This window comes from Gymnogyps californianus, chromosome 28 (assembly GCF_018139145.2).
Source record: "Gymnogyps californianus isolate 813 chromosome 28, ASM1813914v2, whole genome shotgun sequence".
Classification (NCBI taxonomy): domain Eukaryota; kingdom Metazoa; phylum Chordata; class Aves; order Accipitriformes; family Cathartidae; genus Gymnogyps; species Gymnogyps californianus.
The window spans coordinates 6,999,721-7,019,417 of NC_059498.1; the positions used below are offsets into that span (position 1 = coordinate 6,999,721).

General features: G+C 44.5%; 1 protein-coding gene across 2 annotated transcripts in view; it reads right to left on the reverse strand.

Annotated features, from left to right (window-relative positions):
- ACLY (ATP citrate lyase) overlaps positions 1–19,697 on the reverse strand; it is a 30,339-nt gene that overhangs the window by 5,261 nt on the left and 5,381 nt on the right. Inside the window, exons 2-19 of one of the 2 annotated variants that reach the window (XM_050911946.1) lie at positions 16,831–17,000; positions 15,099–15,221; positions 13,513–13,575; positions 12,619–12,809; positions 11,615–11,694; positions 10,970–11,100; positions 8,968–9,086; positions 8,343–8,479; positions 7,868–7,929; positions 7,575–7,692; positions 7,264–7,418; positions 6,760–6,850; positions 5,555–5,584; positions 3,639–3,780; positions 1,577–1,745; positions 964–1,068; positions 515–711; positions 263–344 (exon numbers count right to left, since the gene is read on the reverse strand). In XM_050911946.1, coding sequence (XP_050767903.1) covers positions 263–344; positions 515–711; positions 964–1,068; positions 1,577–1,745; positions 3,639–3,780; positions 5,555–5,584; positions 6,760–6,850; positions 7,264–7,418; positions 7,575–7,692; positions 7,868–7,929; positions 8,343–8,479; positions 8,968–9,086; positions 10,970–11,100; positions 11,615–11,694; positions 12,619–12,809; positions 13,513–13,575; positions 15,099–15,221; positions 16,831–16,989 — 2,154 coding nt within the window. In that variant the 5' untranslated portion in view covers positions 16,990–17,000. The remainder of the gene's footprint in view (positions 1–262; positions 345–514; positions 712–963; positions 1,069–1,576; positions 1,746–3,638; positions 3,781–5,554; positions 5,585–6,759; positions 6,851–7,263; positions 7,419–7,574; positions 7,693–7,867; positions 7,930–8,342; positions 8,480–8,967; positions 9,087–10,969; positions 11,101–11,614; positions 11,695–12,618; positions 12,810–13,512; positions 13,576–15,098; positions 15,222–16,830; positions 17,001–19,697) is intronic. The other variant, XM_050911947.1, reaches the window with a different exon arrangement.

Consider the following 19,697-nt stretch of genomic DNA (forward strand, 5'->3'; position numbering starts at 1 on the left):
ATTGAGTAACAGCTGAAGTCTCAGAACAAAGCCTCCTTATTTGACTTTAAAAAAAAAAGTAGGGGAGACTATGCTTGTCTGTGGAATACACTCAATTTCTTTTGATTAAAGAAGCATGAAATAAAAATTCAGACATTCAAGAACAGTATTAATAGCTGCCTCTTATCTGCAGCTGTTATTTAGCATCCTTGCAGCCAGGTCAGATGCTCCAAAACAAAACACTTGGGTATTTCTCAGATAGGAGTGAACTGGTCTCACTCACCTCTCCAAGTACTACAATCATTTTCACTCCAGGAGTATCCTCATAACGCAAGACATGATCCATAAAAGTGGAACCAGGATATCTGGGTAGAATACAGGGAAAATGGCAGAAGTTGAATTTGTTGTTGAAGTTGAACTTTCTGAAAGAAGAAAAATTAACAGCCAACCTGCCCTTCTTCCCCCAGATTACTAACAATTCTTCTGTTGACTGACTTAAAAAAATGGTGCCTGTGTTGAAGATGCAGACTCCTACCTGTCTCCTCCAATGGCCACCCCTTCATAGACCCCATCAGTGGTTCGGGAAATGATGTTGTTGAGCTCATTGGACATTCCTCCAGACCGTGAAACATAAGCCACGCTGCCAGGACGGTACAGCTTTGATGCTAAGATATTATCCAGCATGCCTCCTGTGTTGCCTATTTTAAAGCAACCTGGTTTGATCCCACCAACCTACAAGAAAATTAGAGAAAGATGTAAAGCCCTTTAAAATATACATGAAACTTAGGAACATTTCTGTAAGAGTCTTGTCTTTATTTATACAAACAGCGGAAGGCAGTAACATGACCTTAAAATGAGAAACTAACACGCACTTTATATGACTAAAGACAAAATGGATTGTAGGATATACTTTATCCTTCAGAGGAAGCCGATCTGAAGATTAAGACAGATGGATAAGAGGAGAAAAAGGTCACCAGTACTTACAGTTGCAGGCCCAATGATAGTGACTCCTTTTTTATCAGCTGTCTTGATCAGTTTGCGTGTCAGGGCCTCTGGAATGCCCTCAGCAATAATGGCAATGGTGCGGATCTGCATCAAGATAAAGAAAACCATTAGTACCCCCCAGTGTCACCACCCTAATGACAGAGAAGGCAAACATCTGCTCACAGGGCACGATCAGCTTCTGCCTCTTGTCAGACCTCTGGGAGGTCTTGCTGGGCACTCTCATACAGGAAGGCCCAGTGCATGGATCCGCAGTCTGCTGTGATCTTGACAGCAGCCTCAATGCACTGTTCAGAGAATTTTTTTCTCCCCCTTGCACGTTAGAGCAGCACTAGATTTTAACCAACCCGAAGTAATTACTCCTAACCAAGAGGTGCTGCATTCCTCTTACAAAAGTTGCAAGTCTGGCATTAGAATTTGCTATGCAACTCCAGTATCCTCCTTAGAGTCTACAAGGAGTTAGAATTGAGGTATTTATCTGCCAAGTTAGAAGACCAAGACAATTTGCTAATACCATCACGGTTTAAGAAACACTGGTACCCTGCTGACAAGATCTTCCTTCTTTTCTTGGGCTGCTTCTAGATCCCTCACTCACCTGTGGATAATTCATGGTTTCAACAGTGCTGTCATAAGCAGAGCGCAGAGATGCAAAGTTGATGAGAACATCCACCTCTGGGTGCTTCCTCATGGCATCTGACATGTTCTTGTAGACTGGAATCAGGATTTCTTTGTGGCCCCAATAGAACTTCTGCCTGTGGTCACCACTATGGAGGAGAAGATGAAAAAGCCCTGACCCTTTAGGCTACTACTGGAAAGACAAAGGGATACAATGCATGCAGACAGAGGAGTTTACAAACCCCAATTCTCAGACACCAAGACTGACTGTGAGACACTCACTAGGAAGTGAGCGTACATGGGGAGGGACCATACTAACAGCAGAAGGTTCTTCAGAGTATAGAACAGAGCAGCATATGGAAGGAGACGGGCTAATGGGGACAGAGGCATCCAGCAAGATGAATAAGCTCTCCCACAGTGAAGTTACCAGAGCCTCAATTCTACTCCAAGCTGGAAGACAGAATGAGGCACAGAAAGAGTAATGAATGAGATGCATGCAAAGCTGCATTACTGGACTGGAACAAATACGAGACTGGGGGAACAGGAAACCAGTATCTGCAGTGAACAGCGAGGACAGCAATGTGAGGGCCAGTCAGCTTTCCAATTCTGCCACAGTGAGACTCTACCCACCCTGCCCCACACACACTGAAGGAGATGCACCTAGGAAAGTTTCACTGTAGGTGTTGTCTTTTAGATATGGTAGATGCTGCGACTGGAACTTCATTGAAGTCTATACTGTTCGGTCATTTAAAAGTGTAGAGATATTGGCTGTGTTCCCATACTGGTACATTTGTAACAGAACATTCCAGGTTTTGCCAGCCTGGCTTCCTCCAAAAGGTCAAGCAGAATCAGATAGTTATAGGTAGCCTTAAACTTTTAATCCCTATTGCTTTTTCTTCATTAAACAACTGTGGCACTGCAAGGGGTTGCCACTCATCTATAAGATGTGGCTATGCCTGCACTCAGTTTTAGTACCCTGAGGTTTGCACTTGCTGAGAAGTTATTACAGAGCTGCAATTATCATCAGAGCTGCAGACTAACAGTACAAGGTACTTAATTGTCAAGAGGCAAAATTCTCTGCAGGACAGAGGTTGATTAGACGTCAGCTATCCTGGACATCTGTAAATACCACAGAAATGAAACAAACCTCCTGCCTTTGTATGGGCTCCCATCTCACTGTCTCAGCAGCAGGCCAGACAGCCGCTCCTTTCCTTCTCGCTACTTGCCCTGTTTGACAGGGAGACACCCCCCCCCCCCCCCACTCATGAGGTACCAGAACAAAAGAGCTTACGCAGAGCTGTGCTCTGGAGGTTCCTCCTGAGGGCAGTTTGAAACACCCAGTAGCCTCTCTCATCCCCGTTAGCTATGGGGATAAGGTACAAGAGGGTGAATACCACAAGAGAACTCTCTCCCACTGAAGGATCCGCACACTTCCTGCCTGCTAAGAAACTATTGCTACTATAGGGAAGAGTATGAACAAGATGAACAGGATTTTATTTTTTTTTTTAATTTTGTTTGGCTACATGACAGACAGACTGCTTTACTCTATTAGCAGGGCTGCTCTAATTCTGGCTAATATTTGGAGGGGAAAATTCCAGCTGCTGCAGGCACAAATCAAGATGTCTCAGACAAGCACGCAGCAAACAGTAGATGAGTGGAAGAAACCTTACATAGCCTTACTGCCTCTGCTAAGCCAGTGGGCTTAGCTTAGAAAGCCCAACTAGTCATGCTTTCCTCACTTGCTGAGTGAAGGAGCAGAATTTGGACACCCTTTGAAAGAGCATGAAGTGAGACTTAAATTCTGTGGTTAACATTAAGCTGTTTCAACAGAGCAGCCTGAAACCAATGGTTGAGGGAAACAGGAAGCAGTCTGCAAAGCCAACCTGATGGTGGAAGGGAGCATAGGAGAAGGTGTTAAAGCAGAGATGTAGACTAGGGCAGAGCTACACTGAAGAACAGCAGAGACCAGAAGAGGAGGAAGCTAACAGCAGAATTTGAGGGAAACAGTCAGAAAAATAATGCAGTCAACACAGGCTACTTACGTGAATGGATAAACCATGGCAGCTACTGAAGGTTCATCCCGGGAGCAAATATAATCAAAGTCCAGCATTCCTTGCACGGCCCGTGTCTGCATCCCCCAAATGATAGCTTTGGTGTGACGGCTGAACAGGGTTGTAGCTTTACCTGCTCGGGGGGGGGGGGGGGGGTGTGTGGAAACAAAAACAAAACATATTCAAAATGTACATCTGTGCAAGACAAAAGCTGCAACTTTGCCAAGTGTCTGCTGAAAGGCTCCCAGACGAGCCTATTCCCCTCCCTCCAAACTGAACCCAACAGGTGAACTGCAGGTGAACAGTGGCCACACTGTCCAAATTAAGGAAGAAACTTTAGATGAAGCAGCATCCCCCTTCCTAGGATTCTGAACACAATAGCCAGGTTTTGGGTTTCACAAAATGGGCAAGTGCTTAATCATGGGGTTGGGGACCGGGCGGGGATGGGGGAGATGGTGTAAGAGAGGAGAGATAAGTGCCTCTTCCTCTTCTCACATGGGCCATTCATGTTCCTCCCAGATAGTTTTATTCTGCAAAGCTGAAGAAGGGAACTTTGAATTTTATTTATTTATTTGCGTATGGCCTACAGTCTGGGAGAACCACAGGACGTTTGCCTCCTGTGTTTGTCAGGGCACCACAGTAGGATGATAGGAAATAAAAAGAAAAGCAGGAAATGGAGGGGACAAAGAAAGCAAAAGGAGCTCTACATACTCAGCCTTTGTTTTCAGTTTTTTTTGATGATCAGAATCCAACACAAACCGGGTGGCTCCAAGAATTTATACATGGCCCAAAACTTGGCTTCGGGGGACAGAGTCACAGGAAAGGCAACAGTTCAGCTAGTGAGGATGGACTGTTTGCTTAAAGTATATTTACACCACTTGTCACAGCAAAATGTTGAGTTCCTCCCTTTGACTCCAGGCAGAGTTCATTATAAAACTCTTAAGAACTCAGAGCTGTTCCAACTGCTGATGCCAACTCAGTCTACTGCTAATTTCTTTTTGGCTTTGAATCAAAGGTAAACAGCATTAGGGATTAAACAGGATACTGTTCTTCTGGCCTTAACAAGAAATCAGTCACTGTTCTCCAACCCATCGTGTTCACAAGTTTAGATGCACTGCCACATGACTTGCTATTAGGAAACTGCCTACCCTGAAAAATTCCGCTTATCTTGCGGGTGCCTGCAAGGAGGTAATATTAGGATTCATAGAAACAGGAAAATGCAGGCCCAGAAAGGTGATGCTATTTGTCTGAGACCACACAGGAAGGATCTGAGAGTTCCCCTTCTACCGTCCCTCCTCTTATGCTAGGGGAGATGGCTTGAAACTCTACTTTGACCCCTATTCAGCAGTTTATTGTCATCCAGCACAGAGCTCAAGAGTGCTTGAAGTCCCCATAACTTCACTGAGCACCAGCTTTAATGGTTTGCTGAACTGATAAGGCAATAAGAACATTTAGTTAATTCAGTGACTTTTCTGTGCCCTTCAAGGCTCATAAGCACGGCACCTGCACTGTTTTGTTCCCCTTTGAAACAGTGCCAGTCATTAGGCATAGTTAATGATTCCTTCTTTTTGAAAGCAAAGAGAACAGAGCTTTTCACAATATGCCTAGGTCTGTTTTTCTCTGTAATGATTGTAGGGGGGAAGGGAAGAATAGTTAAAGTTTGTTTGAGACCTGTCCCTCTCTCCCCCAGGAATAATAAGTTTTTGTGCAAAGGAGTATGTGATCTGCACTTGAAAAAACAGATGAAAAGTTCATACGGTGACAGCTAAATATGCTGGGCAGGAGGGAAGGGAAGGACCAGACAACACTGCAAACTTTTGGAGAGAAAACACAGCAACAAAACCAAGAACTAAAAAAGTCAGCTGCCAGCAAGGCCAGGCACATTCAGCTAGTCACACATGTCCTACCTGAACCAGGTCTTGAAGCTGGGATTGAATCTGTTAAAGAGAGAATCACTCATGCAACAATATGACAGAGTTGGCTGCTGTCATCCCGACAGCAGGGCACCTGTGGCGGGGTGCTGCAGCTTCCCTCCTCCCCACAGCACTCAGGCCTTTTGGGTTTTGCTTTTGTTAAAAAACAAGCGGACTGGAGCACTCCCCACTGTACTTCCTCTCCAAATATCTGGACGTGAAATTTTGCATTTTGCCATCTAGAAACTTTTTGCTTATCCCAGCACAAACACATTTCAGGTTCAGGTGGCAGTTCCTTGCACTGCAAGCTCCATGGCGCACATTTTCAATGTCTTTTTGAAGCATTGCTCATGCAAAATTCTGCGCACAATGATTAAGAGAGCAGTAGTGGGTTTTGTGATGCGTTTCACCAGAATCAGATCTGAATCTTGCCATCATCATGTCATACTGTTGTAAACAAGGCCAGTATCTCCTCAAATTCAAGGGAGGAGGACCAGGACACTCTCACATTCTGTACCTGCCTAATTGTGCTGTTTTCCCCCCATACAACATGCTCTTACCCAATAAGGCTTCCAACAAATACAACCAAAAAGCTGCCAGTTGCCAAAGCTCTTGCATATCACCATGCTAAAGAAGCTTCCTACAAGCTTCAGTAAAAAAAAAAAAACAAACCCAAAACAACAAAAACACACACCACCAAGTAGCTTCTAACCCTAAATGTGTGAGGAGTATGTCACAACTCCTACTGAACTAACTGTAGAGTGTTCATCCAGGAAGCTGCAGCATGTACCAAGAAAGACTTTCTGAATACCTACACTGTTCCAGTGGCATCCCATGGGAACACCCCCCAGGTACTTAACTGGAAAGCAGGCCTCAGTTCAGCAACCACAGCACAGATACTCTAACCTGTTGTCTGCTGGCCTTGTGTAAGGGGACATGGGAAAGCTGGAGTTCTCAAACCGTGCTGTTCCCTTCAAAGGAACATCCCAGATCAAGGCAACTCTGACTCACCTTGTGTATGAGCTAATAGCACGACAAGTGACAACATTCTAAAACACTTAACTAAATTAAAAACAAAGATAGACAGGTACCACAAAACTGCTTCCCTTTATATGCAGAAAAAAGCATTAGTCTAGTCCACATTCTGTCTTCTGGAGCAGAAGAGAACTGCTAGCCATCATTTCAAATGCTGGACTTACCAAGAGGTGCTGTTGGTTTTGCCTTCTTGGCTGGAGCAATATCATCTGGTTTGGACTCTGAGAAGGAAGCCGTTCTGCTTGGTGCTGGAGTCTGAAAGATTCAGAAGCCAAGTCAGTAAGGGACAGCATGCCAGTTAAGGCCTGGAGCATGTAGGAGGAGATGGCCACTTTGGCTATGCTAGTCTACAAAGAAAACCAAAAGAAAGTTAATTTTGAGATAGGACCATTTCAGTCAAGCGAGGGAAAACTCCTAAATGACCAAGTTCCCAGTAGATGCAAGAGTCTCATTGTTGGTTTTGAGGGGTCACATTTTCTGCACGAGTGAGGTGGACGTTGGGAGGGCCCCTCCTGATAAACTATGCAGGCAGAGTCACTTCAGTTTTCCTAGAGCTTTGTACAAATACAATGGTGGCCAAGATCCGTTTCCGACCTGTTCAGACAGGGGAAGCTGCCTTCAGGAGGCTCCTCACAAGCGTTCCCTTTCACGGAGGGGAAGGAACTCACCGAAGGGCTGCCGCTGGCGTTGAGGAGGAAGTTGGCGGTGTGGGCTGCGGCAGGCGGTTGGTTGGGGATAGGCCGATGGCCGAGCGCCATGCCCACAATCGCAGTCATGTGAGTCTCCGTGCCAAAGACATGGATGGGGATCCCAGTGGTCTTCCCTGTGTAGGCATACAAGAACAGTCAGCCTTGGGGGGAAAAAGGAACAAGATGAGCTTCTGCCAGAGTGAAGCATTTAACCTTGAAAAGGCTCAGCAGAAAGCAGATAGAAGAAACAAGATGGGAGAACAAAACTTAAGGAAATGGTTGGTCCTTACCAACTTCTCCCATGACACGTAACCCTTCCTGGTAGTTCGGGCCTCCTCTTCGTACAAAGATCCTCACCTCATGCTCCTTCAGAGGGCCTTGGTAATCCTTTATCGCTCTCACAATGCCCTAAAAGAAACAAACAGGACAGGTGAGCTGGGCAGCCCGATGTGTACCCTGTCCCATCATCTCAAGAACTCCTGTAAGAGATGCACTGTCAGCCTCAGCACAACATGGAGTTGGGGAGAATGGGTTGGGGCTGATGACTGTGGGCATTTGCTGATACTTCTGAATAGTCACTTACTTTAAAAGTGGCTGCTACATTGGTGAAGTTAGCAATGCTGCCTCCAATGATCAGGATTTTACCTGAGGGAAGAAACACGCATCAATAAAACTGTTTTAAGAACACAGTGTACTGTAAGGTCATGAAGCAGTTTAGGACATAAAGTGAAACAATGCTGCAGTTCAGACTAGCCAATAGTTTGCAGTAAGTTGTGTTTAGCAGAGCCTGGAAGATAAGAGCTTTGTATCAAGCAAGAATTTTCCTGATAAGAATCTCTTGAGCCACATTTGCTCTTTGCTACGTGGAAAACCACAAGCCCCGTCTCTGAAGCAGGACTTCTCTGACAGAAATCATCACTATTTCACTTGGAAGGCAGCAATACCCTAAAAGCTCTGCCAGGGAGGTCTAAGCATAGTAACAGCCCGGATTTGTTCAGTTTTTTCCCCACACACAGCTTCACAGCAGAACATCTTTGAAATTGCAGCGACTCCCTTACCTTCAGGGTGCTTCTCTCGTGTCATGAGGGAGAGAATAGTCTTAGCATAGTCATAGGTCTGTTGCTCACTTGGGGCTCCTGAGTATTCCCCATAGTTAGCCAGTTCATTCACACCTCCTAGGTCACAAATGGTGTCACTGTAAAAAAAAAAAAGTTCTTTAAGAGGTTAGTTATAATTTGAGTTACTATAAAGGTCTTCATAAAGCATTCCAAATTCCTGGGAAAGTGGGACTTGTAACAGAGAGATCATGCTGTCTGCTGAAAACAAGGCTGCTCTCCTCTTGGTGCCAGTCATGATTAATCTTGTTATACTTCCTAGATATGGTGGGAACTCAGTGACTACCACAGCAATGATATTACCATAAACAGCTTTCAGCCAGCTTGTTCCTTTCCAAGTCAAAACGAAACCATATCTCAACCGCCCAGAATTAAGTTTTCTCTAAGGGACACTATGTTCCACATCTTGGTAAGAAATCTGCACAGCTTCTTCATTCTGAAGAGGTCCCAAGCAGTCATGGCGTGGGAAAGATCGCTTTAGAAGAGTCTCCTTTCCAGAGGCTGCATCAATTATTTTCTTCCAGCACTGTAAACCCACCCCCCTCTCTGGAAACCTTGTTCCTGTTACCTGTAAACCACAGAGGCACCACCACCAGCCACCATGGTCCAGATCCTGCCTTTGGGGTTGAGAATAGTGAGTTTCAAGCTGGCTCCACTCTTTGCATCCAGATCAGCAATATAGGCTTCCTGCAGACAGAGCAGCACACAATTTAAACTTCCTTCTGCATCCTTTTCCAAACCAGAGGGTTTGTAGTGCTGGGCCCGTTTGGACACGCAGAGCTCCCACATCTCCTCTCAACTGCAACTGAGGGGAGAGCAGAACTACAAACACCATTTTTGTAAGACACGGAGACCCAGCTTCATCTCTCAGGGGCCAGGACTAATTTGTGTTAGGTGTTCTCCAAGACAGAACACTGAAATTGGACTGGATATAGACAGCATGCGCCATTCTCTCTGTAACAAATTCAAAGGGGATCAACCTGAGCGTATGCTCAAATTTTGATTCTTTGTTGGGGGAAAAAAAAATACGCCTTCCAAAGAATATGTCGTCTTTATAAGGCCTGCTGGCTTGTCTCTTGCTTGTCCCAGGTGAAGTCACCAGTGATTGCTATAAACAGGTTTGATATTACTTCATTTGTAGAGTGCAAATCCAGAAGCAGATTTTTCCTGTTTGCACATGAAAAACTTTGGAAATGCAGCCAACTGTTGGGTGTGTTCCACTAAGCTATACTACACTGGCCTGTCCACGAACAGTGGTCTTTACTGCTCAGCCAGCCCTGGGAAGCTCCCAGGTTTCATGGTTCCGCATACGACAGTCACAAAATCAAATGCCTCTGAACTGAGGAGTCTTGTTCTGACCTTGTCTGCAGACTGAGACCAGAGGAAATTTAAAATCAACACACCCATGGCTACACACTCTCTGGCTGTGCTACAGCCAAGAATGTAATCGCTGAGAGCGCTGTAATTTGGCTCAATGTGGTGTTCCTGTATCACAGTGTGCTTGCCTGTTGAGAAGCACTTCACTGGGAGTTCATTAAAATTCTCAGTGAAGGCACTGCCATAATAACCTTCACAGTGACTTGCAGAGGGATGATTCAGAGAGGCAAAAACTGAACTAATCCTTTTAAGAGCAAATTGAGTTAAGTGTTGGCATCCAGCAAGCTACATGGAGAGAAATAGCTAAATGGATTTCCTGGCCATGTTACAAAAACCTTCCCCCAACTGAAGCATAATTATAATTATTAAAATGAAAAAGTCAGGACAGAAATCCTTTCGGAGACAGCAGAACAGTCACCTGAAATGAGTAACAGAACAATTAAGGAGAGCGCTCTGCTTCCAACAGTTTTTGAAACTGCTGGGAGGCTATGTATGAAGCGGTGTTTATGCAACCAGCAGGACAAACCCAGGGAATTCTGAGAGGGAACAGGCATTTCTAACTTTAAAACAAAAAGTTTGCCTGCAGGCCTCCTCTTGGTCATCACTTTTCAGGAAAACAGGTGTATTAACATCTCAACTTTTTACTTTGAAGTTTGAGAGATGGCAATTGTTTTCTCTGGATTCATACTCGCATACAGATTTTGCACACAACTGCTACTCTGCTCTCAGAAGCTGTAACTGAAACACCGAGGGAGCGTCAGCTGCCACGAGGCTGTCAATAACCAGTGCTCCAACAAAAAATAATGATGCTGATAGGGGAGCAATGCAGGCAAGAACCATATAAGGAAGACTGTACAAGTACAGAGCTTTGGCAAATAGCTGAAGGAAGTTAAATATAAGCCTCCATTTAAAAAAGTCAATTCTGAATTAAAGAAAAGAACTGAAACAACACCCAAGCAAAGATGTAAAGCAATTGTGGTTCAGAGCATGATTACAAGAAGTCCTAGTACTACAGCAACCCATACACAGGTTTGTACAAGCTGTTATCATGGTTAGCAATGCCAAGGTACTTGAAACACAGCAACAAAACCCACAAGAGAGGAAAACCTCAATGCCATGGACATAAAAGCAATGAGGAATTAATCTTCTAGTCCACAATAGAGGGATTTGGGCCAGAGTGGGTTGTTACTTGCCTCTGGGTAAGCTTCCCTGCCAAAGGGAGGGGGGAACTCCACATCCCCCCATTTCACTTTGCAGATGTAGTCAGCAGTTGCATCAATCTTCGCAGCCAAATCAAGGATGTAGACACCATCATTAGTCACCACTGCATTTGAAAAAAATACCAGAATTAGCTCTGTTTTATAGAGACATGCATTACAGATTTACTCATAAATTTTTATACCACACAGAGATCATTAAAAAAGCTAGGTCACCTTTGTTCCCCTTCCTCCACTTCGGTCATTTAATTGTATTTACCAAACCCAGAGAGTTCCCTTAAGAATTAACTAGTGACCATGGTCCTGGGACCAGGCCCTGGCTCAGGTGCTGTTTTGTTCTGATCCAACAGAGCAATTTTTTACGTTCCTTAGTCCTGACTTAACATCCCTTTTGATGGAATTTTTCATTTCTACCAGGAAGTTAGATAACAGAGAACACCTGCAAGCAGTCCTCATTTTGGATTCATTCAATTAATAGCTCCAGGACACATCATAGCCACTCTTGTACTTCTTTTGCATACACCACCTAGTATTGTGGCGAACTACATAAAACAGAGAAGGATAAAGTACACATTTCAGTATTCTAGAACAGAAAGTCCTGCTCCCAAAAATAGCTGTTACCTAATGGATTGATCTCGAGGTATGTGAAATATAGATCTTCATAAAGGTTGAACAGGCCACAGATGAAGCTAGCCAAGATGCTGTAAAAAAATTTAACACAAATTCATTAAAGCAGCCAAATATAAAGCACAGCCTGCTCTGCTTCATTTATATTAGTGGCAATCTGCAAATCTACTCTGTATCAATTTCTTTCATTCTCCTTCATCTTCTCTGGAAGAAGCCTGGGTGATGACTCAAGGAAAGGAAGACCTTGATGACTCATCTTAATTACACTCCGCCAAACTCTGCTGAGAACATAGTTGCTCACAACTGTCATATAGATGTTGAGTCTGTTTAATCTCACCGAGAGACAGAAATCCATCGTTGTCAGAACTAAGCTTTGTTAGCTGGGATAGGGAAGAGACTGCAGTAAACTACATTAGTGACAGGCTTCTTCAGCCTTTCAGTGCTGAACAATGCCATCAGTGATTACGTTACATTTGGAAAAATCATGACATATGTTAAGATAACTAGGTATAGGCATCTAATTAAAGGAGGTGCAGAAGAAGCTTTGAGATCTACAGATAAGCTTGCAGTAAGCGTAGGAATAGCAAGAGAATACCTTCTTAGACTAGGCCAGAGTAAGGGAGAGTACATTTCTGAATTAGCAATCAGATTCACATCTTATCACCATTTCTACTAAATAAAAGAGACTCTTCTATGCTGGCACAAAGGATGAAAATTCAATGTCTCCAACATCTCAAAGGTCAAGACTTCAGTAGACCGAGAAGTGCTCCTGTCAAGTAAAGGCTCAAAGCACTATGAACACTTATTTCAGGTTTTACAAGCGGCTCGGATAAGGTCAAAGAACTTGGATTTAGGATGCACGGCATATTCTTGAGCAAAGCAAGAAGGGTAGGAGAGCAAGCTTTAGGGTGAAACAGAACAAAGGGATGTTGCATTGAAATAAAGGAGAGGAGCTTCTGGGTGGCTGGCCATTCCCGGAACTGGGCATCTGTACTTACTCCTTTTTATTTGCTGGTGCATGCTGCAGGAGATATTTCTTTACATCTGATTCATTGAGCTTTTCGTCCACTGCCACAAGCAACTTCTGAGCTTTGGCATCAACATCTCCCACATCCACACCCCCTTCGTGGTGGAAGAGTACGTAGTCTCCCTCACGGGCAGCGTATATGCACACATAGAACTCTTCCTCCTGCACCACAGACCCAGGCACAAGCATTAGTAAGTCACACCCAGAGAAGACCTTGAAGAAGAAGCTCCTGTGTCAATGCTAGGGAAGGGGCAACTGAGCACACCACTAAGCTTTCCAAGGAGAAGCAGCACTGGAGCAGCCCAGACACTCCCCAGGGTTGTACAGGCTGTGCTGGCCGGGGACGGAGAGTGGCAGGGCCCAGAGTGCTTCATCCTGGTGAAATGTGCCAGGGATTTCTGGAGAAAACTGCTCCCATCTTACACAACTGAAGTGCAAAACAGGGTCCTTTCTTGTGTGCACTGAAAGCACCTATATCTTGGGTAATTATACCCTTCCTGCAAACCATGGCGGAGTATGAATATTTCACCAGCACAAACTGAGATATCTCACATCAACAGTTTGTTATCCGTGCTCGGGAGTACCAGATTCAAGGAGCTGTGAGCTGCCCTGACCAACCAACTTGGTCCCTCTGAGCTGATCTGACTCCTCCCAGCAGACTAACAGCAACCAACATGATTATTAACAGCTCTTTGCACGGACTAATGCTGTGCCTGCACACAGCTCTGACCACATGCATCGACACTGTCAGCTTAACAGCACACTCACAAACTTCTGCTTTCTCCACTGTATCAATCCATCTAAGCTGCATGCAAATCAAAAGAGATTTAAAAGCACTTTTTAATGCTTTATTTGGTATACTAACCTGTTTGTGAGGGACGAAGGGTTCAATCAGAAAATTCTTTAGGATTCCCTTAGCATTAGCAATCTGTAGGCAGAAAACAAGACAAACACCAGTAAATGCTTGTCCAGTATCCACATTTATGACAGCATAAGGCAAGTTTTGAGAATTAATCAACATTACTCTAAAATCACTTCCTCCCAAGCACCTCTCCACCATGTTTCCTGGAACCATACTCCTCCCGCTCCAGCACAGCATCAAGCACTGTCACTGCTAGACATGCTGCTGTGCCGCTCCAGGGTATTGGAACTTCATCGGTTACAGGAGTCAGTCACCTTCCCCTTTCCTAACAGGACAGATGGCTATCAGAATTACACCAGAATGGCTGCTCTTCATCTCCTGTCCCAGAGACAGCACCTTTACAGAGCACTGCTTAGTGCAGTGTGAAATGCGATGGCTTGAGCTTCTTCTTGGAGCTTTGAAAAAATCAGACATGAGGGAACTCCTGAGCTAGACAGGGAGTGGCAGGAGCAGAGGCCTCTGCCCAGCACTCGCCCTGAAAGTGGTGTCAGTGAGCATGGAAGAGTAAGAGAACCATTTAGCCTCTTCCTGCAGGGACAGACAGCTACAGCAAGGTCCCAGGAACTGTCCTGCGTAGGCGCTTTCCTGCTGTCCAAAACCAAGTTTCCTGGCTCAAGGGACACTCCTGCACAGGCCACAGGAGATACCCCCTGCTCCTGAGGACACTGCTTCAGGAGTGAACATCACTGGTTAGAAGTCCTTGGCACAAGTAAAAACATCCTTTAGATGTGGTTGTTGTATTGTGCTAAAGAAGTGATTTCAACATCCATCGTTTTCCTGATGGGCAGGCACACAAGATGCAGTTGCCTGCTGTTTCATAATGGCCTTTGGGCAAGCCTCAGTGGCTCGGCTGCACACCTTGGTGCTGAAGCCAGCAGCAAATCAATCACAGTAGGGTCAAGGCATCAGTTTCCTTGAGGCAGCAGAACTCTGTCAGCTCCTGAAACACAGCAGCTGGGATGGCAGGTGTTTCTTTATCATTAGCATTGCAGTGTCATTCCCAGGAGAATAAATATTACAAGCCAGCGCTGAGTTAAAATAAGGACTTGAAGTAACACTCAGTCATCAGCCAAAGCACACTGGCTGGCTACAAGAAAAGGACAATCTTATGACAGCTTTTATACTTGTCTTGTTAGATCTGCCTTGGGTATTAAAGTGAAGCAGCTATGCCAACTAGACACAGCATTTGAGCTATCAACTGCTGACTCCCAAGTGGAAGGGATTTTCAAAATGGTACTAATTCCTGCTGAGCTCCCACCACACAGGCCCTACACAGCAGACCTGGACAGCAGACGGTAATAGGGAGCACCGAGCTGCGCTCCCTGTCAAGGCGTGTCATTTATCAGTGCTCATTTACCAGCAGGAAGTTCACATGTGGGACAGTTTCTCACTTGCTTTGGCATCAGCATAACATGCATTTTAAACCACCATAAGCAAGAGAAATACCTGCACACCAGCTCCTATCATGCAAGCAGGCAGAAAAGACAGAACAAGAAGTCTTATGTTTTTGTTGCTAAGGTGGCACTCACCGTGGTTTCTTGGCCCAGACGCTGTTTGAGCCAAACCTTCACCTGATCCAGAGTGAGGTTAATTCCAACCAGTCCAAGCTTCCCACGTCTCTTTATGAGCTGATCTGGCTTCACCACTAGACGCTACAACATTGTGCAAGAGAGATTAAAAGAAAGAAGCATTAGAAAGTGATTTTAGTCGAGTGATTCTCTGCAGATAGTGAAACAAAAACTTAAATAAATTCTGTACAGCAAACGTCCTTGCAGAATTTCTTTAACCTCTTGGCAAATCCATCTCCTGGTGCAACATGCCTGCAGGTTTTTTTACGCTGTACTTTGCGAAGAGCTGCCTTATTTCTACTCAGACGTGAGTATACATCAGAGACCGAGGTGACAGTTTGACTTTTTTTGATGAACTTTGATAACTTTTTCAAAGCAGTTGTTAGGATGGGGTATATGTACTCACTTTCTGTTAAAAAAAAAAAACCACACTGAAAAGTGTACAGCATCCCATCAGTTTTGCAAACTGTCTTTGTAAGATGCATCATGAAATTAATATTTCTCTGTGAGCAGAGGCTCATAAGGAGAAACTATTAGAGACACGGCAAGCACAGTCAGCTGCTTTCAAAGAAAGCTCCTGCTGTCACTACATACTTTGCATATGAGACTGGCTAGGGCCAGCGGTCATGCACATTTTAGTCAACTGACAGTGGCTCTTTCTAAGATACCTATGGAAAGCTGTTCCTAGGTAACACACTTATCTCTAGCTCGCAAATATTAAAAAAAAAAAGATAAGAAATGGGTGCCATTCTCCTGTACAGCTGATGTGTCCTGGAACTTCAGCAACTTACAGTGTAGAGTCAGAACATAACACGTTGCAGTAGAGAACACTGATCGTGGTCTTTCTGCTGGACCCTGTAGCCGTCTCTAGCATTACAGAACTCTGCCTTAAAGGCTAGATGGCATCCTTGCTGCCTTCTGGCTTTCTGCAAGTCTTTTTAGAAGCACTGCTGATATCTTCCTGCAATTCACTCATGCACTTGAGTATGGAACATTTAATTACTTAGTGTAGGGCTTCTATTAGTCAGTAAAGGACTGTGAAACATTCATGTTCTACCAACCAATGACTTAATATAATTAACCACTGGAAAGGAGCCAGCTTGGACAACTAATAAAAAGAGTTCTGGATATGCTTTCTCTGCAGAAAGTACATGGCTATGAAACACACAGAGATATCAAAGATGTTGCATAGAAAAAGCAAAAAATAAAGTTTTCTCTGATGTGTTGCTTGGACGCAGGAAACCTAAGCGGTATCCTAACTGAACATAAAAGCCAGCCACAGAGAAAGCACTCCATGGTTTCAGAAAGTAAGGGTTTGAGAACAGGGACTGACATCTCAAGAGACTCTTGCTTTGTCTGAATTAGCCTCGTTTACCTTCTGTGTGGTTATTAGCAGCTTCTTGTTTGCAGATATCTCTGCTCATGTATTTCACAGTGTCCTTAAAGGAATTTTATAATCAGACCCCCTAGAAGGTGATACAACAGCCTTGAAGCAAGGCTTGTTTCTTCATCAGTGTTGCAAATGAATGTTGCAGAGCAGCAGCAGCGACCGGTCCTTCAGGAAAGATCCAGAGCACAGTTCTGCTCACAACCTGCCACAGCACGACGTGCCGTGCCTGACAGGGAGCAGCTTGGGCGGGCAGAGGTTTGTCCGGGGCTGAGCCACTACAGGAAGGCAAGACACTCTCCTTACCTCGCTCAGAAGCCAAGGATGGTCCTGGGTGAGTCGTGCCCAGTCAGTGACTGGGGTGACTCGGGCATACTTGAAACGGTTCTGGATGGCAGAGGATGTGCAGATATACTTATACAAGAACTCCTTCCCCGTCTGCTCAGAGATGGCTTTGGCTGACATGGCTACCTAGTCTGAATTGGGAGGGGAAAAAAAAAAAAGAGCAATCAGGAACAGAGTTCAGTTCTCACAGAAAATTCCCCATCACCTAGCTCAATGCAAAACCAAAGCAAATACAGAGCTGGGGCTGTGTCTCCGCATTATAAATAAGGCTATAAAACTCACCTGATGAGCAAGAACTATTAGTGTTGCTTAAAACTTCTACCCCATTCCCCTGCCCTGAACACTACTTTGGTCCAGCCTTGCCTGCAGGGAAAGGCGTAATCCTTGCAGCTTGTCCCAGCCACCACTGCACCTTTAGCAAACCTGCCAGCTCAGAGCATCCCCCCGCATCTAGGGGAGCGCTCAGCTAAGGCAGCTTGTCTCAAACTACACAGCACCCCGGGTCTGCTGTTGTGGGATCTATGTAACACACCTACCATTTCTTCTAGTTCAGTAGCAGGGAGTGACAAGGCAACAGGAGAGGAAAACCCTCCCTCCCACTTGTTTTCTTATGGCATGCCACATTTCCAGTCTGAGCTTGACTGCAGGCAATTTAGCAATCCCCCATACCTTTTTCTAAAGGGAAAAGAAAATGTTCCCAGTATTATCAGAACCAGAACACATTTACATCTTTTTTTTGTTTGTTTTTTTTCAGAACCTAGATGTCTTGGAAGCAGGTTCATACCCTACAGAATAAGATGCTCAAGACAACATAGAAGATTAAGGTCAGACAGTTTGGGGTTTGAGAAGAGTCATTTAAAAAAATTCCTAATTTCATGCCTTTCCTGGAGATGGCCTTCTTCTCTTTTAAAGAGTATATTCTAAACTGACATAAGTAGATTATTTCCAATCTCAAGGCTGTAACTTTTCTTTCTGACATGCAGCAACAAAGTTGTAGGTGTCAAAGATGCATTTATTTTTAGCTGCAATAAATATTTATTTAAAAGAATACTTCCTCCTAGTGAACCTGTCTGGATGTGTCAAACATCAGAACTGAGTCTTGTGATCAGCCAGAGGTCAACAAGCAGTTTTGATTTTTCTGAGGGGGCAGACTGCTGGCAGTGAAGCTCGAGCAGTGGCTGCATCCTGAGTGACTGGAGGTCATGTCACTGTTCCCCAAGCACAGCCAGTGTGGCAGGAAACACAAAAGCACGCTTAGGATGGTTTCTGAGAGAGCTGCAAAGCAGAAAGGCACCAACGCAGAAAAGAAGCGCTCAGATTCCATCTGAGTATCTGGACAGTGACGTATTTGAATGGCTCAATAAGACTGACTAACTGCCCATGCCATCACAAAATAGATGCCCCACTTAAGACCCACAGAGAGAAACAGTTTAAAAATTCCACAGTTATTTCTTGTGCTACCTTCTGGGTAATAACCATTAGTAATCAATTGGGTTATTCATCCTATAAGCAAGCACAAAATTTGCCAGGGAATAATTAACCATCACTAAAGACCTTTTTCCCTAGAGCAGGAAGAAAGAGGTTTGGTCCACCCCCCCCCAATAAACAGAAAAAATACTTATTCTGCGGAAAGAAGTAGTAGGAGGCAGGTTGCATTCTCTGTATGCCTCTAGAATGAAACAGGTTGGACTGAGGAAGTACTGATATTGAAAGCTGTTAACTAGGCTTAAGAACTGGCAGTCAAATTTGCTGCTAACATCTTTTCAAACACAATTCCAGTGTTAAAGTAGAAAAGGAGAAGCTACAGAAAGGGTAAAAGATGTTAAAAAACCAGTGTTCCTGCTTTCAGATAATTATGTAAAACTCCAACACGATTGCAGTGCAGCTTACAATCTAATCCCATTTCAAAACAGCATCAGGCAATGTTTCTGAAGCACCCTGTCTTTCTTCATAGAATCAAAACCCCATTCTTGTCACCATAAACACTTGCACCTAATATTTAGTCTGCTAAAAGTAACCCCACTTTGTTTTATTACCCCAGTGCCGAAGTCAGCACAGGCTAAGGAGAGGGGAGCTCTTGTGAACAAGCCAAAGGAGACCAAGCACATTTTGTTTGTCTGGCCCCTCATAGCAAGATACACATCCTACCATTCCGTCCTCCCTTGCAGCCCCCTTTAACGTCACAGCCCAAACAAATGCTATCCTGAGGCTGCTGTGTTAGCTTCATTTGCTCTCTAAGAGGCATTCCTAAAAATATGTATTCAGAGATGCTGTGGGAATAGAGTTGTCTCAGGAAAACATTGAGAGCCACTGAATTATGTCAAGTCCTGGGGCTACGAGCAGCCATTCTGCAGTAACTTTAGAAGCAATCTAGAACTTCCATCGGGTGCTCCTAATTACAAAAGATGGAGTGACATTGAGATAATGTAGTTATCTCAAGGGGAAGATTTATACATAGCTATCAGGGAACAAATAACAGCAGCATGTATCGGAAGAGGAAGCAGAGTCAGTGAAGGGGAAATGCTGGGTACCAGTGGATTAACCTCAAACATTTTAGGAGCTGCAAGGCTTACTGCATAACCTTCTTAGGTAGGCTGCAATTCTGGCTGTAAGCTAAGCACAGACGCTGAAGTTGGAGAAACATTCATCTCTTCTTGGTGGTAAACCACCACAGCTTTCTAGAAGGATAGGAATTTTGATTGGAAGGAAAGGGAGGTGAAGGGGGGCAAAGTGTGCAACAGTCTCAGGGGAAGCCATCTGCCACAGGTAAGCAGCAGTGGCCAGACACATCATAAGGGTGCTAGCTGACAGATGACCTGTGTGTTGAA